This window comes from Macadamia integrifolia, chromosome 10, assembly GCF_013358625.1.
Source record: "Macadamia integrifolia cultivar HAES 741 chromosome 10, SCU_Mint_v3, whole genome shotgun sequence".
Classification (NCBI taxonomy): Eukaryota; Viridiplantae; Streptophyta; class Magnoliopsida; order Proteales; family Proteaceae; genus Macadamia; species Macadamia integrifolia.
In genome coordinates this window covers 8,216,103-8,233,709 of record NC_056566.1, presented here as the reverse complement: position 1 = coordinate 8,233,709, position 17,607 = coordinate 8,216,103, and the positions used below count along the sequence as shown (strand labels likewise).

Below are 17,607 nucleotides of genomic sequence, written 5' to 3'. Positions count from 1 at the left end.
GCTTTACCACTACGAGTGGACATAAGGAGATGGGCAGCCAAGGTACGGTAACCACCAAAGACTCAAGGTCTACTCAGAATCTCCAATTGAGACAGGTAGTTAGCCCTCTCAATTTTGAGGTCAGAAATCTCCCTCTCAAGTATGTGCTTTTGGAGGAAATAGCGTCCAATGCTATTTGGTCCCGCCAACCGAAGGAAGAAAGGGTGTCCTCTAACCTATGGTAACGCTCTCTTAACTCAGACTCGATTACGGACAGATTGTGGCGGAGACTATACCTCAAAAAATAAGACATAAATAATGGGCAGTAGTACCTAATTACCCTAAACCTAAACAAAACCATCCTCTGATACCAAGATGATGTAGGGGTTCCTAAGTGACTAGGTTTCCTACAAGATTAACTAACTAGGTAGGGTAAACTCAAGGGACTTGGGTTGGATAGGATAAGGGAAACTCAGCAAACAAGATTGACATGCAAAATAAAGTGAGACTAATGAGCAATGTAACAATGAACAATAATAGTCTAAGAAGAAAAACACATAAACTCACTCAAGCGTCAAAGGGGAATATGGGGTAGGGAACATAGCAACAGGCAAAGTTAGGTTCTAACATTAGCCTATTAAGCACCAAAGATAGATAAGAATCCCATGTTGTATGTTCCAAAACCAGTCATGCTTGTAATAAGAAAATCAGCAACGTCGAAGGCAAAATAGTGGGTAAATAAATGTCAAACAATGGGCTAAAAAGGGGGGGGGGTTTAATGGAAGAGGAGGAAGCAAATAATAAGGGAACAATGGGGGGATGGAAAGGTTCAGTTCACTACTTACTTGCTGTCCAAGTCCGAGGAGTAAAGAAGAAGATGACGTCCTCCAAGGATTAAAAAACTTGCTGTCCACGCTGTTGTTGATGAAGAAAATCCATTGGGTGTTTCAACAGTTCTTGGTTAATTGTAGGAGAGACCAGCAGCAGCCCAGTTATTGAACAGGAGATCAACAGCAGCCCAGTTATCGTAGAAGAGATCAGCAGCAGCTCAATTATTGAAGAGGAGATCAGCAGCAGCCCAGGTGGGGTCTATCCAAGGATTATGGCCTTCAGTTGTTGCGAGCAGTGGCTGCAATAGTGGAGCAGCAGTTGAGGGAGATAGAGGCGGCGAAAGAAAGGCAATGGAAGAGGAAGTCGTGAGAGAGAGAGAGAGAGAGAGAGAGAGAGAGAGAGAGGCCGAGAGTGAGAGGAGATCGTGAGAGAGAGAAAAGCGATAACTTTTGCATTCAAAATATTATTCATTGATTAAAAACGATGGCCAATGGCCTTACACTTGAATGGACTATCTGATTTCTTTTCAGAACATTCACAACCCCTCACATTCAAATCTGGATCGTTTGGCCACACGATCTTATGGTCCAGATGAAATGACAGTTATCAACTGTGACTTAACTGATTTTAGTAACTATTTATAACAGTTACATTCCAGATTTAACTGATTTTAGTAACTGTTTCTAACAGTTATATTCCAGATTTAAACTTGACTATCTGATTACCTTGTAATCTGATGGTTTAAATTCTATCACCTTATATAACTATCTTTCCTTTCCTTGTTAAATAGGAACCTGTTATATCTAAAATAATACAACAGAGAGTTGGACAAGGTCTTATGTTCCTGGGCAATGCACAAGTCCATGTTAAACAGTTTATCATTAGACACTGGTTCATTGTCTTAACAGACTTGGCCCTGCCTGATCTTTTGCAACTCCCGCAGAAGATTAAACTACACATTATTACTCCCAAAGCCCCTGCATGTGGATCCAAGAATGGGAAGCTCAATGGGCCACAATTGGCAATTGAGAAAATACTTCTCTTATTCTTCAAAGTGATTGAAGATTAAAGACTATAGAAAAACTGAAAACTTCCTTGAAATTTCTCAGAGGATTATATTTTGCCTGAATTTCTGTGGAAATACTGATGCATGAATTTCTTCTTTTGATTGTGGGAAGAGCATTTCATAATTTCCTACTATGTTTCATCACAAGAGAACTTTCTATCAGATACCTTCAGCACAGCAGTTGCTTCTTTTCTTCCTTACTAAGGAACATACTAGTCATAGTTTTAATTGTTACAACCGCTCATCCTAAAAGCTTGAGCTGTTAAGTAAAAGCAACAACAATGTATATCAACCCCCCCCCCCTGCGAGGACATGCTGGCCTGTATATGCACATGACATGCACTATTGCGGAAATGTCATTACGTGGCACCGAAGGGAGAAAGTGTCAGGAAACTCTGTTGCTTTACCGTCACAGTAAGACATTTATGCATCAAAAGTCTGGAAAAAGAAAAAAGAATAAAAGCTCTTTTAGAAAGTATTGATACCACATCGTAAGATATTCATTAAATGTTTAAAATTGCCTTCGTTTGATGATAGATTTGCAATCATTTTTCATTGATGCTTCTTTCAGAGATCAAAACATGAATTTCCATCCATTTAGGTCCTTTTAACTTATTTAGCTTTTGTTAGCTTGTTATTAGCAATTAGGTCCAAATAATTTCCACATCTCCCCTTCCATTTGAGGGATAACCAGTTTTTCATTACTAGAATCTCCTTCAATATTTAGAATTCACTGGTATGTAGATTTCTGATATTGTTATCACATCCCTGGATTTTGGTGAAGGTTTCTGGATCCAATATTCTATGGAGACTATCCTCAAGCAATGCGTGAGAGACTTGGAGATCGGCTTCCCAAGTTCTCGGAGGAAGAGAAGGAATTGCTTAAGAACTCAGTTGATTTTGTGGGTCTTAATCACTATACATCAAGATATATAATTCATGTCTCGAAGAACCTTGAACATAATGATTTCTACCAAGATCAAGAGATGCAAAGAATTGGTTATTTGCACTGCCTTAAAATATTTCTCTTTTATTTTCTGTTTGTTTAATTAGTTTATTTCATTTCCGTACCTTGTTTTTTATCCTCAGCTGAATGGGAAGAGGGCCAAGTAATTGGTGAGAAGGTCTGTATCATCTCTCTCTCTATCTCTCTCTCTCTCTCATAAGAAAAAAAGATATTAGTTTTTTTGCATTCAGTGAAATTTCTGCTACATGGTAGGCGGCATCGGAGTGGCTTTACATAGTTCCTTGGGGCCTCAAGAAACTTATTAAGTACGTGGCAGAGAGATACCAGAATCCTCCCATTTATGTCACTGAGAATGGTATGTACATACCTGTCATTAGATGAAACAGTAAGAAAAAGAATCCATTTAATGTTGGAATAGTATGTCATCTTATGCTGCCTGTGCTTGATCTCATCACACCATTGTAAACTTCCTAACAAATGATGCCACTTGCTGATTTCTTGAACCAAAGTCAGCTCAATTTGTATGATCATAATCATCTGACCTCATCCATTTCAAATAGCCATGGAAAATTGCTTGTCCTTTTTTTTTTTTTTGGTAGGAGGAAAGTTGCTTGTCATAAAACTAAATCTGTGAGTATTTAGTACAGTACACATGGACCGAGTTTTATAAGTGATAGGTTTTCATCATTTACATTGGCCCTATCATTGTTTCCTGATGGTTTTATTGTCTGCACTCTACAGGCATGGATGATGAAGATGATGCAACGTCTTCACTTCATGAAATGCTGGACGATAAAATGAGAGTTGGTTATTTTAAGGGATACCTTGCAGCTGTTGCTCAAGCAATCAGGTGTGTTGCCGTCATGAGGGCCTATTTTTCCCTGATATAGTCCCCCTTGTTAATAACAATGCATTACGTTCACCTTAAGGAGCTCGACCACCACAACCCTGGCCTATTCCTCTCCTCCCTCTCCATGCTATCTGAGAGAAAGAATCTGGGGTCCCGTGGGTTTGTTTGAGGGAATATATGATAGTAGATAACTGCTACTGACTACTGCCTACTGCCCATCCCAATCGTATACGTACTCCCATTCTAAGAAACTACAGAAACTGAATAATTGAACTTATACCATAACTGAACATGTTATTCCCTCATGAGGAAAAAACTGCACACACGTAACATTCCCACCCCTCAAGCTACCCCTTGTCCTCAAGGGAAAAATCAGAGGACCTTCCTCCATGGCTCTGCATGTGTATACCTATCAACTTCTTCTTCCCAAATGCCTTGATCAAAAATAATTTTGTACTCGTGGCTGGGCCGGAATTTCTCATCGCAGTTATAGCGAAGTCCCTTCTTTTATTTTTGGAGTTCTGTAAGGTTAAACTTAACTTTCTTATTGTCATTGTTGCCATTGGCGATAATAGGGTGGTGGTGGTGGTTGTTTGTTGTCATCGTTGCATTCCTTTTGTCTTCTTAGAGTTGAGCCAAACCCACTGCCACTGATAACAGACCTGGTTGGAGTGCTTGTATGTCGACCCCTATAGACTCCTGAAGTCCACTAATGAAGCAAACGACCTGTTGATTGTGGTTTATCTCCACGGTTAATTTTCTGTCAAACTGACTCTGATAGTCTGATATTCTCTAACATTGCCCCTTTTTTTGAGCTTGGTCAAGTCTCTGAAGAATTCGGTTGTCCCATACCATGTGTTAGGACCTGCTGTGAACTCCCCCCACGTCTCTTCTTGCTCTTGTTTAAGGAGTTCATGTTCTAACCATAATGTTAGGTCATTCATGGCCTAGCTCTACATTAACCACATAGAGTTCTAGGAAAGAGCAAGATCACTGGCGCAAGATCACTGGCGCAAGATCACTGGCAGATTGTTAGTGTTGAGACTCAACTATTCCTCTGACTGTAGCACAAATGATGGCCATTGTCAACATACTAAAAGTAACCTTCCATTCTGTGGAAGCCTTTAATGACTGCATTGAGGATACAACCATCAATGACATATGTTGGTCTGGTTCCAAATTCACCTGGCACAATCGTCGATCCGGTATGGACTGCATTGGCTACAAACTTGACAGAGCCCTTGTCATGAAGCCTGGCTTGAGGCCTTCCCCTCTTCCCATGCTTGCTTTGATCTCCAGGACATTTCTGATCACTAGCCTATTCTTCTCAATGCCCTTCCCTTCATCTCTTTTGGTCCTAAGCCCTTCAAATTTTTTGATGTGTGGACCCTCCATCCCGATTATCTTACCATCATGCAATCTGCTTGCATCACACCGATCTAGGCTTTCTCCTCCCCCATATTGCCTTTGTTATGAAGCTCAGGAATGTTAAAGTGGCCTTTAAGCATTGGAACCTCTCCTCCTTTGGTAATATCTCCTCTAGAGTCTTATGTTGTACAGATCATCTCAAAGCCACACAGCTAAGGCTTCAAGATGATCTCCACAGCCAAGACCTTGCCGAAAAGGAGACCTTACCTCGCTTCTTACCCAAGAAGAAAGCTTCCTACGTCAAAAATTTAGAATCAAATGGCTGGGGTTTGGTGACTCTACGCTGTTGTTTTCCACAGATCTCTCAAAGCGAGAACCAATGCCAGCTACATTCCTAGCTCCTCTGAGAAATGGAGCCATTCTTTCTGACCCTGAGGACATCAAATCTGAGGCAGTTTCCTTTTATTATGTCCTTTTTAACCCCCTCCCTTCCCCTGCCCAGCACCCTCTTCCTAATCATCTCCTAAACAAGTTTATCCCTAACCATATATCCCCCTCCATCCTCTCCATCCCCTCCGATGAGGAAATTTTGTCTGTTGTTCTCGCCCACAAAGCTAACAAAGCCCTGGGCCTGATGGCTTCAGTATGGCTGTATGGGTTTCTCCTCTTGTTAGGACATTATCCAAGTGGATCTCCTTAATTCCATTCAAAGCTTCTTGTTCAACCCTAATCAGGCAAGTGGGATAAATCATACCTTCCTCTGCCTCATCCCCAAAAAGGAAGGTGTCGCTTCCATGTCTAATTTTGGACCAATCTCTGCATTCTCCTCTACAAATTCATTGCCAAAATCTTAGCTAACAGGATTCAAAGAGTCATCGACTCCCTTGTTAGTCCCAATCAGTTCGCTTCATTGTTGGCAGAAGCATCACTGACAATACCATCCTCTATCACGAAATTGTTCGTGGCCTGGATAGAAAATCCCACTCTCCAGCAGCATTGACATTTGTAAAGCTTTTGACTCCATCCGTTGCAACTTCCTATCCAACTTCCTTATCTATATGTTCTTCCCCCTTGATCTTCGTCCTTTGGATCCACTCTTGCATCTCTTCTACTCGCTTCTTGGTCCTGATCAATGGCAGTCTAGCAAGTTACTTCTACTCCTTTATGGGCATTCATCAAGGATGTCCTCTTTCCCCGCTTCCTCTTCTCCTTGGCCCTTGAAGTTCTCTCCCACTCTATCCAATCTAATACTAACCTCCATCTCATCTCCCCGCTCTCCAAATTCAAACCCATTATGCTCTCCCATCTTGCTTTTGCAGATGATATTATGATTTTCTCTAAATCTGACTCCCTTTCCTTCCCCACCATTATGTCCTCCCTCCACCTTTTTGAGAACCTCTCGGGCCTTCACATCAACCTCCTCAAATCCAACCTTTTCCTTTCAGGTGTCTCTGACTCGATGCAAGCTCACCTCCTCGGCATCACGAGCTTTCCCTTGGCTGTCTTCCTATTAAATATTTAGGTCTCCCACTCATCTCTTCCAAGCTTACCGCCCTTCATTGTTCCCCAATGCTCGATCTCTGAAGGAAAAAGCTTCAGCTTCGGAAGGGTAAGCTTTTGTCATATTTGGGCCACCTCACCTTGATCAGATATGTGCTTTAATCCTTGTCTCTTCTTGTCTAGATTTTTTGCCCTTCCCGCCTCTTTTGCATGGCTATGGATAAGCTCTTCTACTCCTTTCTTTGGAAAGGAAACGATTCTTCCAAATTCCTCCACCCTTTCCCGTGGGCCAAGGTCTGTCTCCCCAAATCTAAGGGAGGCTTGGGGTGAGAAGAATCAAGGAAGCCACCTATGTGGGAATTCTCAAACTTATTTAGCAAAATTGCTTCGATGCACAACAAAATTTGGGTCTCTTGTGTCTATTCCTCTCTTCTCAAAACTGACTCTCTCCGGTCGGCTCCCTCTCCTCTAGATGCTGCTTCTGGGTTTGGAGGAAGATCCTTGAGCTGAGACCTCTAGCTTTGACGGCCATCTCCTCTTGCATTAGTAATGGTGCCTCGACCTCCCTATGGTTTGACCCCTGGCACTCATCAAGCATCCTGCACACCTTAATCTCCCCGAGGTCAATTTACTCCTCTGGTCTCGGCCTATCTGCCACTGTCGCTTCCGTCATCTCTGATAATGGATGGTCCCCCCCTCTTTGATCTGTGGTCCTTTTACCCTCCCCTTCCTTTGGGTTACAAGGTTAGAGAGGACAAATTATTTGGATTCCCTCTGCTACTGGATCCTTCAGTTTTGCCTCTGCTTGGGACTTCATCAGATCCAAAGGGCCTTTAGCTCCTTGAAGGAACATCATTTGGTTCAAAGTCCACATCCTTGCCACAGCTTTACTGCCTGGCACGTGATCTCCAACTACTTACCCACGCAATCTTTCCTTATTCATCGACACATTCCAGTTTCCCCCTCTTATTGTCTGCTGGAATGAAAATGAGAATGTCAATCACCTGTTCTTTTCTAGTCCCTTTTCCAACTTGTCCAGAAGAGAGTGCTCCTTAAGTGTTGGCCTTCTAGAAGAATCATCCTCCCCCTTACTAGAGAATGGATCTAGATCGACAGAACAATGCTCAACCACATGATTCCATTTCATTACACTAGTAACCCTGATTACTAAGTCTGTATTTGGGTTTTAATGCTATAACCAACATAAAAGTCGGGCTCCAGAGATATAAGCTAGTTGTAAGCAGGAGTCAGCCAATCCCAGAAAGAACCTCAGTCCCCCAGCTAACTCCTAAATAGTAACCCCGACTGTCACGCGTACAGTACGTCGTACCGCACCATCTAATAGCCATGCAGAGAGGCCGTCATACCATGATGTGCTCGCCTCGGATACAATCCCTTCGTACCCCCGGCGTCTTAGTCTCATCAAACCAACCACCGATTGGGATTATCCAATATATCACCCCCTATCGGCAAGGGGTTATAGCACTGGGGTTGTGACTCTAACGCAATGCAGTTCTACATGCATACAATTCAGTCAATATCATCCATACATCTATTGACCTCTAGGCCCACGGTACCAAAACACACATCGGCCACACTGTGCCCCAGACCGTCAGAACCACGGCCACAACCACAGTGTCTACATCCACACAATCCACATCAAACCATATCCACGTGTGCTATAGTATTATAATATGCAACACATAACACAAGTCATTCCATTTCACATGTGCAAGCAGAAAGAAAAAATATATAAGACACTCCGTAAAATAAGACAAATTACCCACTCAACTCAATACCCAAATCCAATGGTTATCATTGAATTCCTATCACCGCGTATCCTTGCCAAGTGAATTAGGTTAGTCATCAATAAAATTATATTTATTAGTTTTAGCCTACATCCATGGACGGTCTCTATCCATAATTTAGTTGAATTCCCCTTATCGGGATTCAACGATAGACCATACAGAGGGACACTAACATAGGTTAGGTTCCTACCCTCACACAGACCTATACAGGTCTAGACTGACCTATACCGACCCCCACATAGGCCATATTCACAGCCCACACAAACCACACACTGGCCCACCTTGCTAAGCCAAGTAGGGGTTTGCTGGAATGTGGCAGTCCCCACAGATGGGTGGTTACTGACTGCAGAACTAGAGGCTAACACACCGGCAGGTTAGATGCAAGGGCACCGACTAGCCGCAGGCACATGCAGATGGAGGTGTTCTAGCAGCTCCTTGCAGTTGCTGAATTCCTCACTGGCCCGAGAGGTTCCAGCCCTTCTGTGCACCTAACTCACTACCCCTGGGTTCCTTCAATGTGTGTGGACGTGTCCCACACCATAGGGACCATTTACAGGGGGGTTTCCCCTTTCCAACAAAGTCCTTAAATCCACACTAGGCTCATTTTGCTGAAATTCAGCACAACAGTGCTGACCTGAGGTTTCCAGCACAGGCAGCCACCACAATGGCCATGGGCAGTCCCAAAATTAGAATTAGGTAACATTCAAAGAATGGTTTTGCCCCAATTCAAGTCTTCAAATAATGAAAAACTGAGGAATTGACCAGTTCAGTAGTGCACCTATGAGAGACCTACTGACTTGAGTTCCCCAACCTGGGCAGGCTTTCATATGGGGCTGTACAACCTCAGATGTATGGTTGTATCCTCATTCAGCCCATATTAGGCTAAGTTATTAAAATTTACTAGGATTGGAGAGGGACTTCAAGCATTAAGCTCAATGTCAGCTTCAATTTCACTGACACATACACCCCCAAAATAGGTCAAATGGATAATGCATTGGGTAAAAACCCAAATCCCAATCCAATTACATCATTTTTGCCCTGACCAGTAAAATCCACAAATTCTGAGGTTCACAGAGATGGGTCAGAGATGGATGTGTCTCTGAACCACTCTACATTTCCTATTTCAGTTATGGGATGTTGAATCCAGCTCTGAAATTGGTTTCCCTTCTCATACCAAGTTGTACCCAGACTGTGGGTAGCCATAGGGCTGATGTACAGACATATACATACTCCCGGGCACATGCTTAGCATGCCCATATCAGTCATTTTTTAAATTCAGCAACTTTGTTGCATAAGCCCTATCTTTGTAACTGGGTTCTCAGTTCTAGGATGGAATTCTCTTACATGCGAGGTCTGAAACCATTTATGGGTGATTACACGGATGGTTTACATGTCCAGGTACTACCCAAAATACAGGGACAGCAACCCAAACTCACCCATTTCCCCATACAGCTGAATTTTCCAATTCTGGGATGATCATCCCATACATGCAAACCCAAGTTCAGCTGCAGCAGGTTACAGACACCACTCCTAGGGTCTGTATACTGTTCTAATTGTATGAACAGCAAGGATATTAAACCCAATTTCATCAATTTCAGTTCTACAGTTGGGTTTCAAACACAGAGAAAAGGAATCTTCTGCGTGCAGCTCAATACCCAATTGTAGAAAGCCACTGAGACTCTAATTTTGCAATAATAGCAAGCATATGACTTGTACACAGTCTCTGTAACTGAAATCAGCCAAATCCCATGCATGCAGTCCAAGGTTCCACACTGGGTGGCCGCATGCTTTGGAATTTGTCTGCTAACACTTAAGATTATGGAAGACACTACTGTACAGTAAATAGAGGAGTATTTACTCACCAATGCAGGTACAATAGTAGGTACAGCACCAGCAGCAGTAGGAACCAGCTTGGACAGCAGCACATGCAACTAATCTCAGCTTGCATGTACAAGATTGGGCAAAGAAACTCCAAAGCTTTAAGCAGCGCAGCAATAGGAGCATGCAGCAGCAAGGATGCACAATATTCTCCCTGAAAACAACCCATGAACAGCAGCATGCAGCAATACCATGGCAGCTGAACTTGTTCTTGTTCTTCTTCTTTTCTCCTTTCCCTCTCCCACCGAATTTAGTTTGTGAATGAGGGAAATGGGAGTATGGAAATGCTATTTATAGTGGCTTAAAACCTCCATTAAGGCTTGTTTGGCTGTTAAGTGCCAATTCTGAGAACTGCATTAATCCTCCATACTGGCATGTGGGCCCACTTGATCATTTGCATGTTGGGTGCTACATGATCAGTATTGGATGCCCTATCAACCTGTGAGAAGGTTTGAGCCATGCCTATGGGGTAGTGGGGCCCAGGGGCACTTAATGCAATTTGCTGCAGTACAGCACCACTGGCAGGTGACATCGGCCGGCCGGTGGTCAGGCAGGTAACCTGTCGGTGACAGTAAATCTGTCCAACAGGCAGTCCCCAACATTGGCCCTAAGGTCAGCCATTTATGTGACCCTGAGACCACACTGGCCTAGTTCCTCCACCATTTGGCTCAAGTAAAGAGGCAGCTGAGGTAAACCATGCCCACTGTGTACACTTCACTAGCCAAGTAAGCAGCCCAACTGCCATCAGTGCCTGTTATGACTAAGCACCTAAGGCATGCAGCTGAATTTTGATATGGTGTTATCACAATCAAGGATATTAACTCAGCTAGCATCCTCAAGCTTGTCTAGAAGCTAGCCTCCAAGCACAACAACATCTCGGTCTCTTGGTCTACTCCTCCCTTCTTCACAAAGAATCCTTGTGGACTACCCCCATCCCTCCTGATGCGTCTTGGGTCTTGCTGAAAATCCTCTAAGCTAGGCCCCTTGCCATGGAGAACATTCACCGCAGGATCGGTAACGGTCTCTCCACCTCCCTTTGGCTTGACAACTGGCATCCTTGTGGAGTGCTTCTCTTGAAAGTGGATCCTAGATCCATCTACTCCTCAGGTCTAGCTAAAGACACTCCCATGTCCTCCACATCTCCAATGGAGCTGGGTCCCCTCTAATCGCGCCCATCTCCTTATCCACCATCCCTCCGCCTCCCTTCCCTCTCTAATAGGGACAACAAAGTACCTCTAGAAATTTGTCCTCCTCGGCCTGGATCCTTGTCAGAACCCATGGCATCCCCTTCTCCCGGCACATTATTGTCTGGTTTAGATTCCACATTCCTCGCCATAGCTTCACTGTTTGGATATCCTCTCCAACTGTCTGTCCACCCAATCCTTCCGTATCAAGCACTATATCCATGTTTCCCCTGATTGCTGTCTTTGCTGGAATGGCTCTGGAGATATCAATCATATATTTTTTGAATGCCTCTTTTCCCCCAAAGTCTGGAGAAGAGTTCTAGCCTGTTGCTGGCTTTCTAAAAGACCCCCTCCCCTTCTCTAGAGAATGGATTTGGATTTTTTTTTTTGGGTGAATAAAAAATTCAGTACTAATAGAAAAGAACATCATACAACCCCAAGAGAAGAAAAGGGGGGGAAAGGAGAATACAAAACTCAGGGAAGAGGGGCATTCGTGATGGTGGAGCTTGGCAACTCCTAGGATTTTACAATATGACAATTCCTAAGGGTAGGGTTATATGGAGTGGTAATCCTAGAGATTTTTCCTTTAATATTAAAAGAGATGGAACTCCAAATCTTATCCAAAGAGCGAGAATTGGAGGTCCATTTCCTATGGTTTCTCTCCATCCAAATTTGATTGATGGTGGAGTAGAAGGCTAGTTTTCCCACAAGATCACAAATCGTTTTTCCTTGGAAAGTCATGTCCATCCAGATCCATTCCTTATGGAAAGGAAGGATAGTTCTGATTGTTAGCTAGCATTTGGAGAGGACCCCTTTCCATATGGATTTAGAGACGGGGCAAGCGAAGAATAAGTGCTCTATGTCTTCCGGCTCATTTCCACAAAGAATACATATAGGGTCCACCTGGATGCCTCTAAGGATGAGCATAGATTTCGTGGGAAAAGAGTTGGTGAAGACTCTCCAGGTCGTGAAGCTCTGACGAGGGATGTGGTGTGAGAACTATAAAAGTCTGTACCAGGGAGAGACCGGCCTATGCATCCTGATGTAGTCCCAAGCCGCCTTGGAAGAGGAGCTTTGAGGTAGTTGGCAGCCAAAGAATGGTATCTTGCTCTTGCCTTTGAGATGGCTGAATGGGAGGCAGGGAGCTCCAAATGTCTTCATGATGGGGCATGGATTAGCTCAGAGGGACCAGTTACCCGAAGAGATGATATCTGACACTAGAGCGAACTTGGACAAACTGGAGCTGTATATGCTTCGGGCACTAATAGTATGGAAGAGAATGCCTTTGGGGTGCCAAGAGTCGAGCCAGAGAAGGGTGCTGGTTCCATCTCTAATTTGGGAAGAGATGGTAGAAGAGATAGAGGGTCTGATTCCCATGGTCTTCGTCCAAACCTAAGAGGCATCAATAAGAAGTTTTTTCGTCCAAAAGGAGTCCGACTTGAGAAGGCCCGAATAGACCCAGTCGACCCAAATACTCTTTTATTTAGAAACAATTTTCCAGGCCAGCTTGATAATACCTACGAGGTTGACATCTTTGATCCTTCTCAGCCCTAAGCCACCTTCAGCTTTGGGGAGACAAATAGCAGCCCAACTGATGGGATGAAGAGAACTAGAGCACTCGCTTCCTTTTCAAAGAAATCTTGCAAAAATGGATTCTAGCTTGGAGATGATAGATTTCGGTAGACCATATATACCAGACCAGTAAATGTAGGAGGCCTGCAGCACATATCTGATGAGCACAAGCCTACCAACAAAGGACAAGATCTTTCCTTTCCAGAGTTGAAGGCGCTTCCTGATGAGATCGAGCATAGGAGAGCAGTAATGAGCGGTGAGCCTCGCCGGAATGAGAGGAAGTCCAAGGTACTTCCCCGGGAGCCTCCTCAAGGTAAAACCAGTTTGAAGAACCAGAGAAGCTTTGTCTACATCAGAGATCCCAGCTAAGAATAAGAGAGACTTAGCCTGATTTATGCAAAGACCTGACAAGGCAGCAAACTGGTTAAGGCAAACCATGATGCACTGAAGAGAGGAGGGGTCAGCTTTGGAGAATATCATCAGGTCATCTGCAAAAGCAAGATGGGTAAGCTTCATAGCTTTACACTTGGGAATGCCAGAAATGAGTTTCTGGTCTATGGCCACTTGCAAACTTCTGGAGAGGACTTCCATAGCTAAGCAGAAGATGTAGGGGGAGAGGGGGCATCCCTGTCTGATTCCCATTGAAGAGGGGAAAAATCTCGCTGGGCTTCCATTCACTAGAACTGAAAATTGAGAGGAGGCAATGCAGTGATAAATCCGGTTGGAGAAAGGAGGGAATCCCATAATATAATCTCATATGAGAGAGTCAAAGGCCTTGTGAATATCAATTTTCAAAAGGGCGGCTGGCGAATGCGATTTCCTCTCAAATCCTCTAATTTCGACACAGAATAATGTTGTCCCCAATGCTTCTCCTAGGGATAAAAGCCGGTTGGTTTGAACTAACCAAAGAGTTGATCACTTGTTTAATTCTGTTTGCTAGAATCTTGGCAATGAACTTGTATAGAAGATTGCATAATGAGATAGGTTTGAAGTCTGTCATAGTGTTAGCACCCTCTTTCTTAGGAATGAGGCAGAGGAAGGTGTGGCTAATCTCTTTGATCTGACTTGGGTTGAAAAAGCAGCTCTTAACAGCCTTGATCAAGTCCTCTTTGATGAAGTCCCAGGAGGAGGAAAAAACCCAGTACTGAATCCATCCGGGCCAGGGGCTTTGCTTGCCTTAAGGGAGAGGATGGAGGCTGAGATCTCATCATCAGTAGGGATAGACATAAGCATGCTAAACATATCCCTCATGATGAATATCCAAAATGCCATTTGGAATATAAGAGCCAGATGTTGGTGCAGGGTTTAGCAAGTTCTTAAAATAGTCAACCGCCTCACTTTTGATCTCATCAACTTTGTGGATCTGAATTCCTTCAGAAGTAGTCAGCTTGGGAATAGAGTTGAAATTATTTCTGGCTTTCACCGACTTGTGAAAGTATGCAGTGTTTGTATCACCTAGCTCCATCCAATTTATTCTAGATTTCTGCTTAAGGAAGCTCTCTTCTTGGGCCAAGAGGGGGGGGGGGGGGGTTAGCAAACTCAGTTTTCTCTTCATCAGCCAAAGAGAGGGTTGAGGGGGTCAGACTGCAACTGAATCTGAATGGAAGAGTGGTTGTTCCTACGAACATTAACTTGAGAAGAAATATTCCCGAAGGAGTTAGTATTCCAGTCTTTAAGGGCATGTTTGACATTTCTCAATTTCCTGGCCAAGGCTAAAAGAGGGGTGGAGAATGCATTGATCGGTTTCAGTCAAGCCTCTTTCACGATGGTGGAGTAATCTGGGTGGGAGGTCCACATGTCAAAGAATTTGAAGGGTTTTGGGCCAAAGGAAGTGTAGGGGTGGATGGAAAAATAGATGGGGCAATGATCAGAAATATTTGTGTTCTCAAAGGTTGCATGAGAGGATGGGAAGTTGGTAAGCCAGGCCTCATTGACTAGGATTCTATCAAGCTTGCAAGCAATACGGGTCTGACCCGTTCTTTTGTTGTTCCTAGTAAATTTGTTTCCAGTCCATCTGAGGTCATTAACGGAAATGTCTTCAATGCATGCATTGAAAGCATCAACACTGGCTATGTCAAGAGCCCCTCCTCCTTGCATCTCATGAGAGTACCTAACCATGTTAAAATCCCCACAGATCCCCCAAGGTTTAGAGCCCGTTTGATTAGCAATGTGCCTGATGTCATTCCAAAGGATCTCCCTGTCGGTCGCCCTATTAGAGGCATAGACTGCAGGGAGGAAGAACATGTTGTTAAGAAGGTCCGAGATGGAAAGATGGAGATATTGGGAGGTGGAAGAAAGTAGGAAGACATTGAACTTGGCTTTGTCTCACAAGAAATATATTCGCCCATTGGGGTGGGAAGAGTGGTTGGTGTGGAAAAGCCAACCAAGGGTAATGGAAGAGACAACTCTGGCCATGGAAGAATCTTTGACATGAGTTTCTAACAGACAACAAAAAGAGGTCCTCAATTCTCTTAAAAGAGAGTGCACAGTGGCATGCTTTGAAGGTGAGTTCAGGCCCCTGGAGTTCCAAACTAGGCCTTGGGACATTATGAACAATTGGAAGGGGGCAGCGACTGCACCACAGGGGTGTTTTTGGGTTCCTACAATGGTCTGGACTTGCTTCTCCTCTGATAGGGACGAGGAGTGGCAGAGGGATGAGCTGGCAATATAGTACAGCTAGGATTAGGGAGCAGACCATCGTTCTTGGAGATAGAGAGACAATGGGGTTTCTTCGTCAGTTTGGGATGAACTGGGTGGCAGTCGGGCGAGAGAGGAGGTCCAGGCAGGGTCACAGGATGGTTCGGGTGATCCAGGTCCATGCCCAAGTCGGATGAGTTCAAAGGGGCAAAGGGAGAGTGTCGGGTCAGGGATTGGACTTGGACCTAGGCCAGATTCAACTGATGGCTAACCTGGTAGTGGGCCTCACCAATACGAGAGGGGGTGGGCTTTGACGAAACAGTAGAAATAGTGGGCCTGGTCGTAACAGCAAGTATCACAGGAGCCTGCCCATCAAAAGGGTAGTTGTTTGCAAAGGGATGACGAGTCTCTCATTGCAGACTGACGTGTCACAACAGGACATAAAAGGGGGATAGAATCCTCCTTTCTCGCCTTAGAGCCAGGGGAGAGATTTCTCTTTAAAGGGGAAGACAGCGATGGAGACCATAACAGAGAAGACTTTGAAGAGGGAGATCCAGAGCTGGAGCTATCATTTTTTGAGTTTGAGGAGCTGCCATCGGAATCCAAGCCAGAAGAAAGATCAGGGTCCTCATTAGAAGAGAAGGATTCAGAAAAACTGGTGGTGCCTTCCAAGGCACCCCCCGACAGGGGAGGGGGCTTTCACATCAACATCGCCGACATCCATCAGGGTTGGTTCTTCGAGGCATCCAGACACTTCGGCCAAAATGGCGAAACTGTTTTGTCCACCGAATAATCCCTTGTCTTGGGTCAAAGGGATATCGGAGTGATATTCGGTGGGAGTGATGATGGTGGCTCGAGAGGGGTTACGGTCCCTAGCTCGACCTCTTCTTCCTCTTCTTCTGGTCATAGGATGCTGGGGGGGCTGAGATCTAGTCAGAGACATTCTGGATCGATCACGAACTCGAGCAGGCAATAGTGTCATGGCCAAATACTTTGCAACCATTGCACTGGGGGGGTTTCCAATCATAAGAGACCTACTGTTGGAAAGCAAAGTCGTCTCCATATGTGACATGACTTTCGCTGGAAGATCTGGTCAGAGACCTCCTGAATGGATTTGGATTGACATGACTTTCGCTGGAAAATCCATATGTGACACTACTAGGAAGCTTTCTTCTAGAGCGGCCATTAACCATATTTGGATGGAGTGAAACCTCTGTAGATGGACCTCCTACTCTCAGTCTTTTGACAAGATTTGGAATGCCATCTATTTTGAGGTCTCCTCCAAGCTCTCCCTCATCCCCGCCCTCCCTGTTGTAAGCTCCCCACAGAACAACCTCATTGTTTCCTCTTGGGGTTTACCTTCTTCTATTTTGTCTCCCTCCTCCCCCAAACCTCCTGGGCTGTAGCATCTTTTGATGGTTTTCCTTTTTATTGCCCCTAGGGTTGTATACCCCCACTCGCTCTTTTATTTTCCCCTCTTTGATATTGAATTTCTTACTGACCCAAAAAAAAAAAAAAAAATGGCACAGGTGAATTTATCACCATCAGAAGTTAAATTATGAACAAAGCAAGTATAATTGAACACACTAGGAGTAAAGAGAACAACTAAGATTGAAAGAAGGCAATGTGAATAGGATATTTATTCCATGTATAGTTGATACTTGCAATTAATAAGTTAACACGAATCCATTTGAAAAAAGTAAGATAGCATGTAGTAAGCACACCATTACCCTAAAAAGATCTTAGGAACATGCATATGGATTAATAATGATCGTGCAATCTCTAATAAATGACAATTTTTTATCTGCAACGCCATTCAATTGAAGGGGAATAAGAATAAATAGTTTGATGAATTATGTCATCCTTTGAACAAAAAGATGGAATTTCACACAGTTTACTCGAGTTCATTATCAGAATGGAAACCTTTCAATTAACATCTCAGTATAAAACTCTGTTTAAAATAAAAA

The 17,607-nt window shown here is 43.9% G+C and overlaps 1 protein-coding gene and 1 long non-coding RNA gene across 3 annotated transcripts in view; one reads left to right on the top strand and one right to left on the bottom strand.

The window, feature by feature from the left end:
- The window catches only part of LOC122091718 (beta-glucosidase 42), a 168,786-nt gene that overhangs the window by 77,619 nt on the left and 73,560 nt on the right, over positions 1–17,607 (top strand). For both annotated transcript variants that reach the window (XM_042661817.1, XM_042661818.1), the window contains exons 9-12: positions 2,661–2,875; positions 2,966–3,000; positions 3,096–3,198; positions 3,585–3,693. In XM_042661817.1, the coding sequence (XP_042517751.1) occupies positions 2,661–2,875; positions 2,966–3,000; positions 3,096–3,198; positions 3,585–3,693 (462 nt within the window). The remainder of the gene's footprint in view (positions 1–2,660; positions 2,876–2,965; positions 3,001–3,095; positions 3,199–3,584; positions 3,694–17,607) is intronic.
- LOC122091720 lies at positions 1,902–10,370 on the bottom strand. The gene is made up of 2 exons (XR_006144010.1): positions 10,232–10,370; positions 1,902–2,314 (listed from the first exon to the last, which is right to left on the bottom strand). It is a non-coding gene; the product is annotated as an uncharacterized LOC122091720 (long non-coding RNA).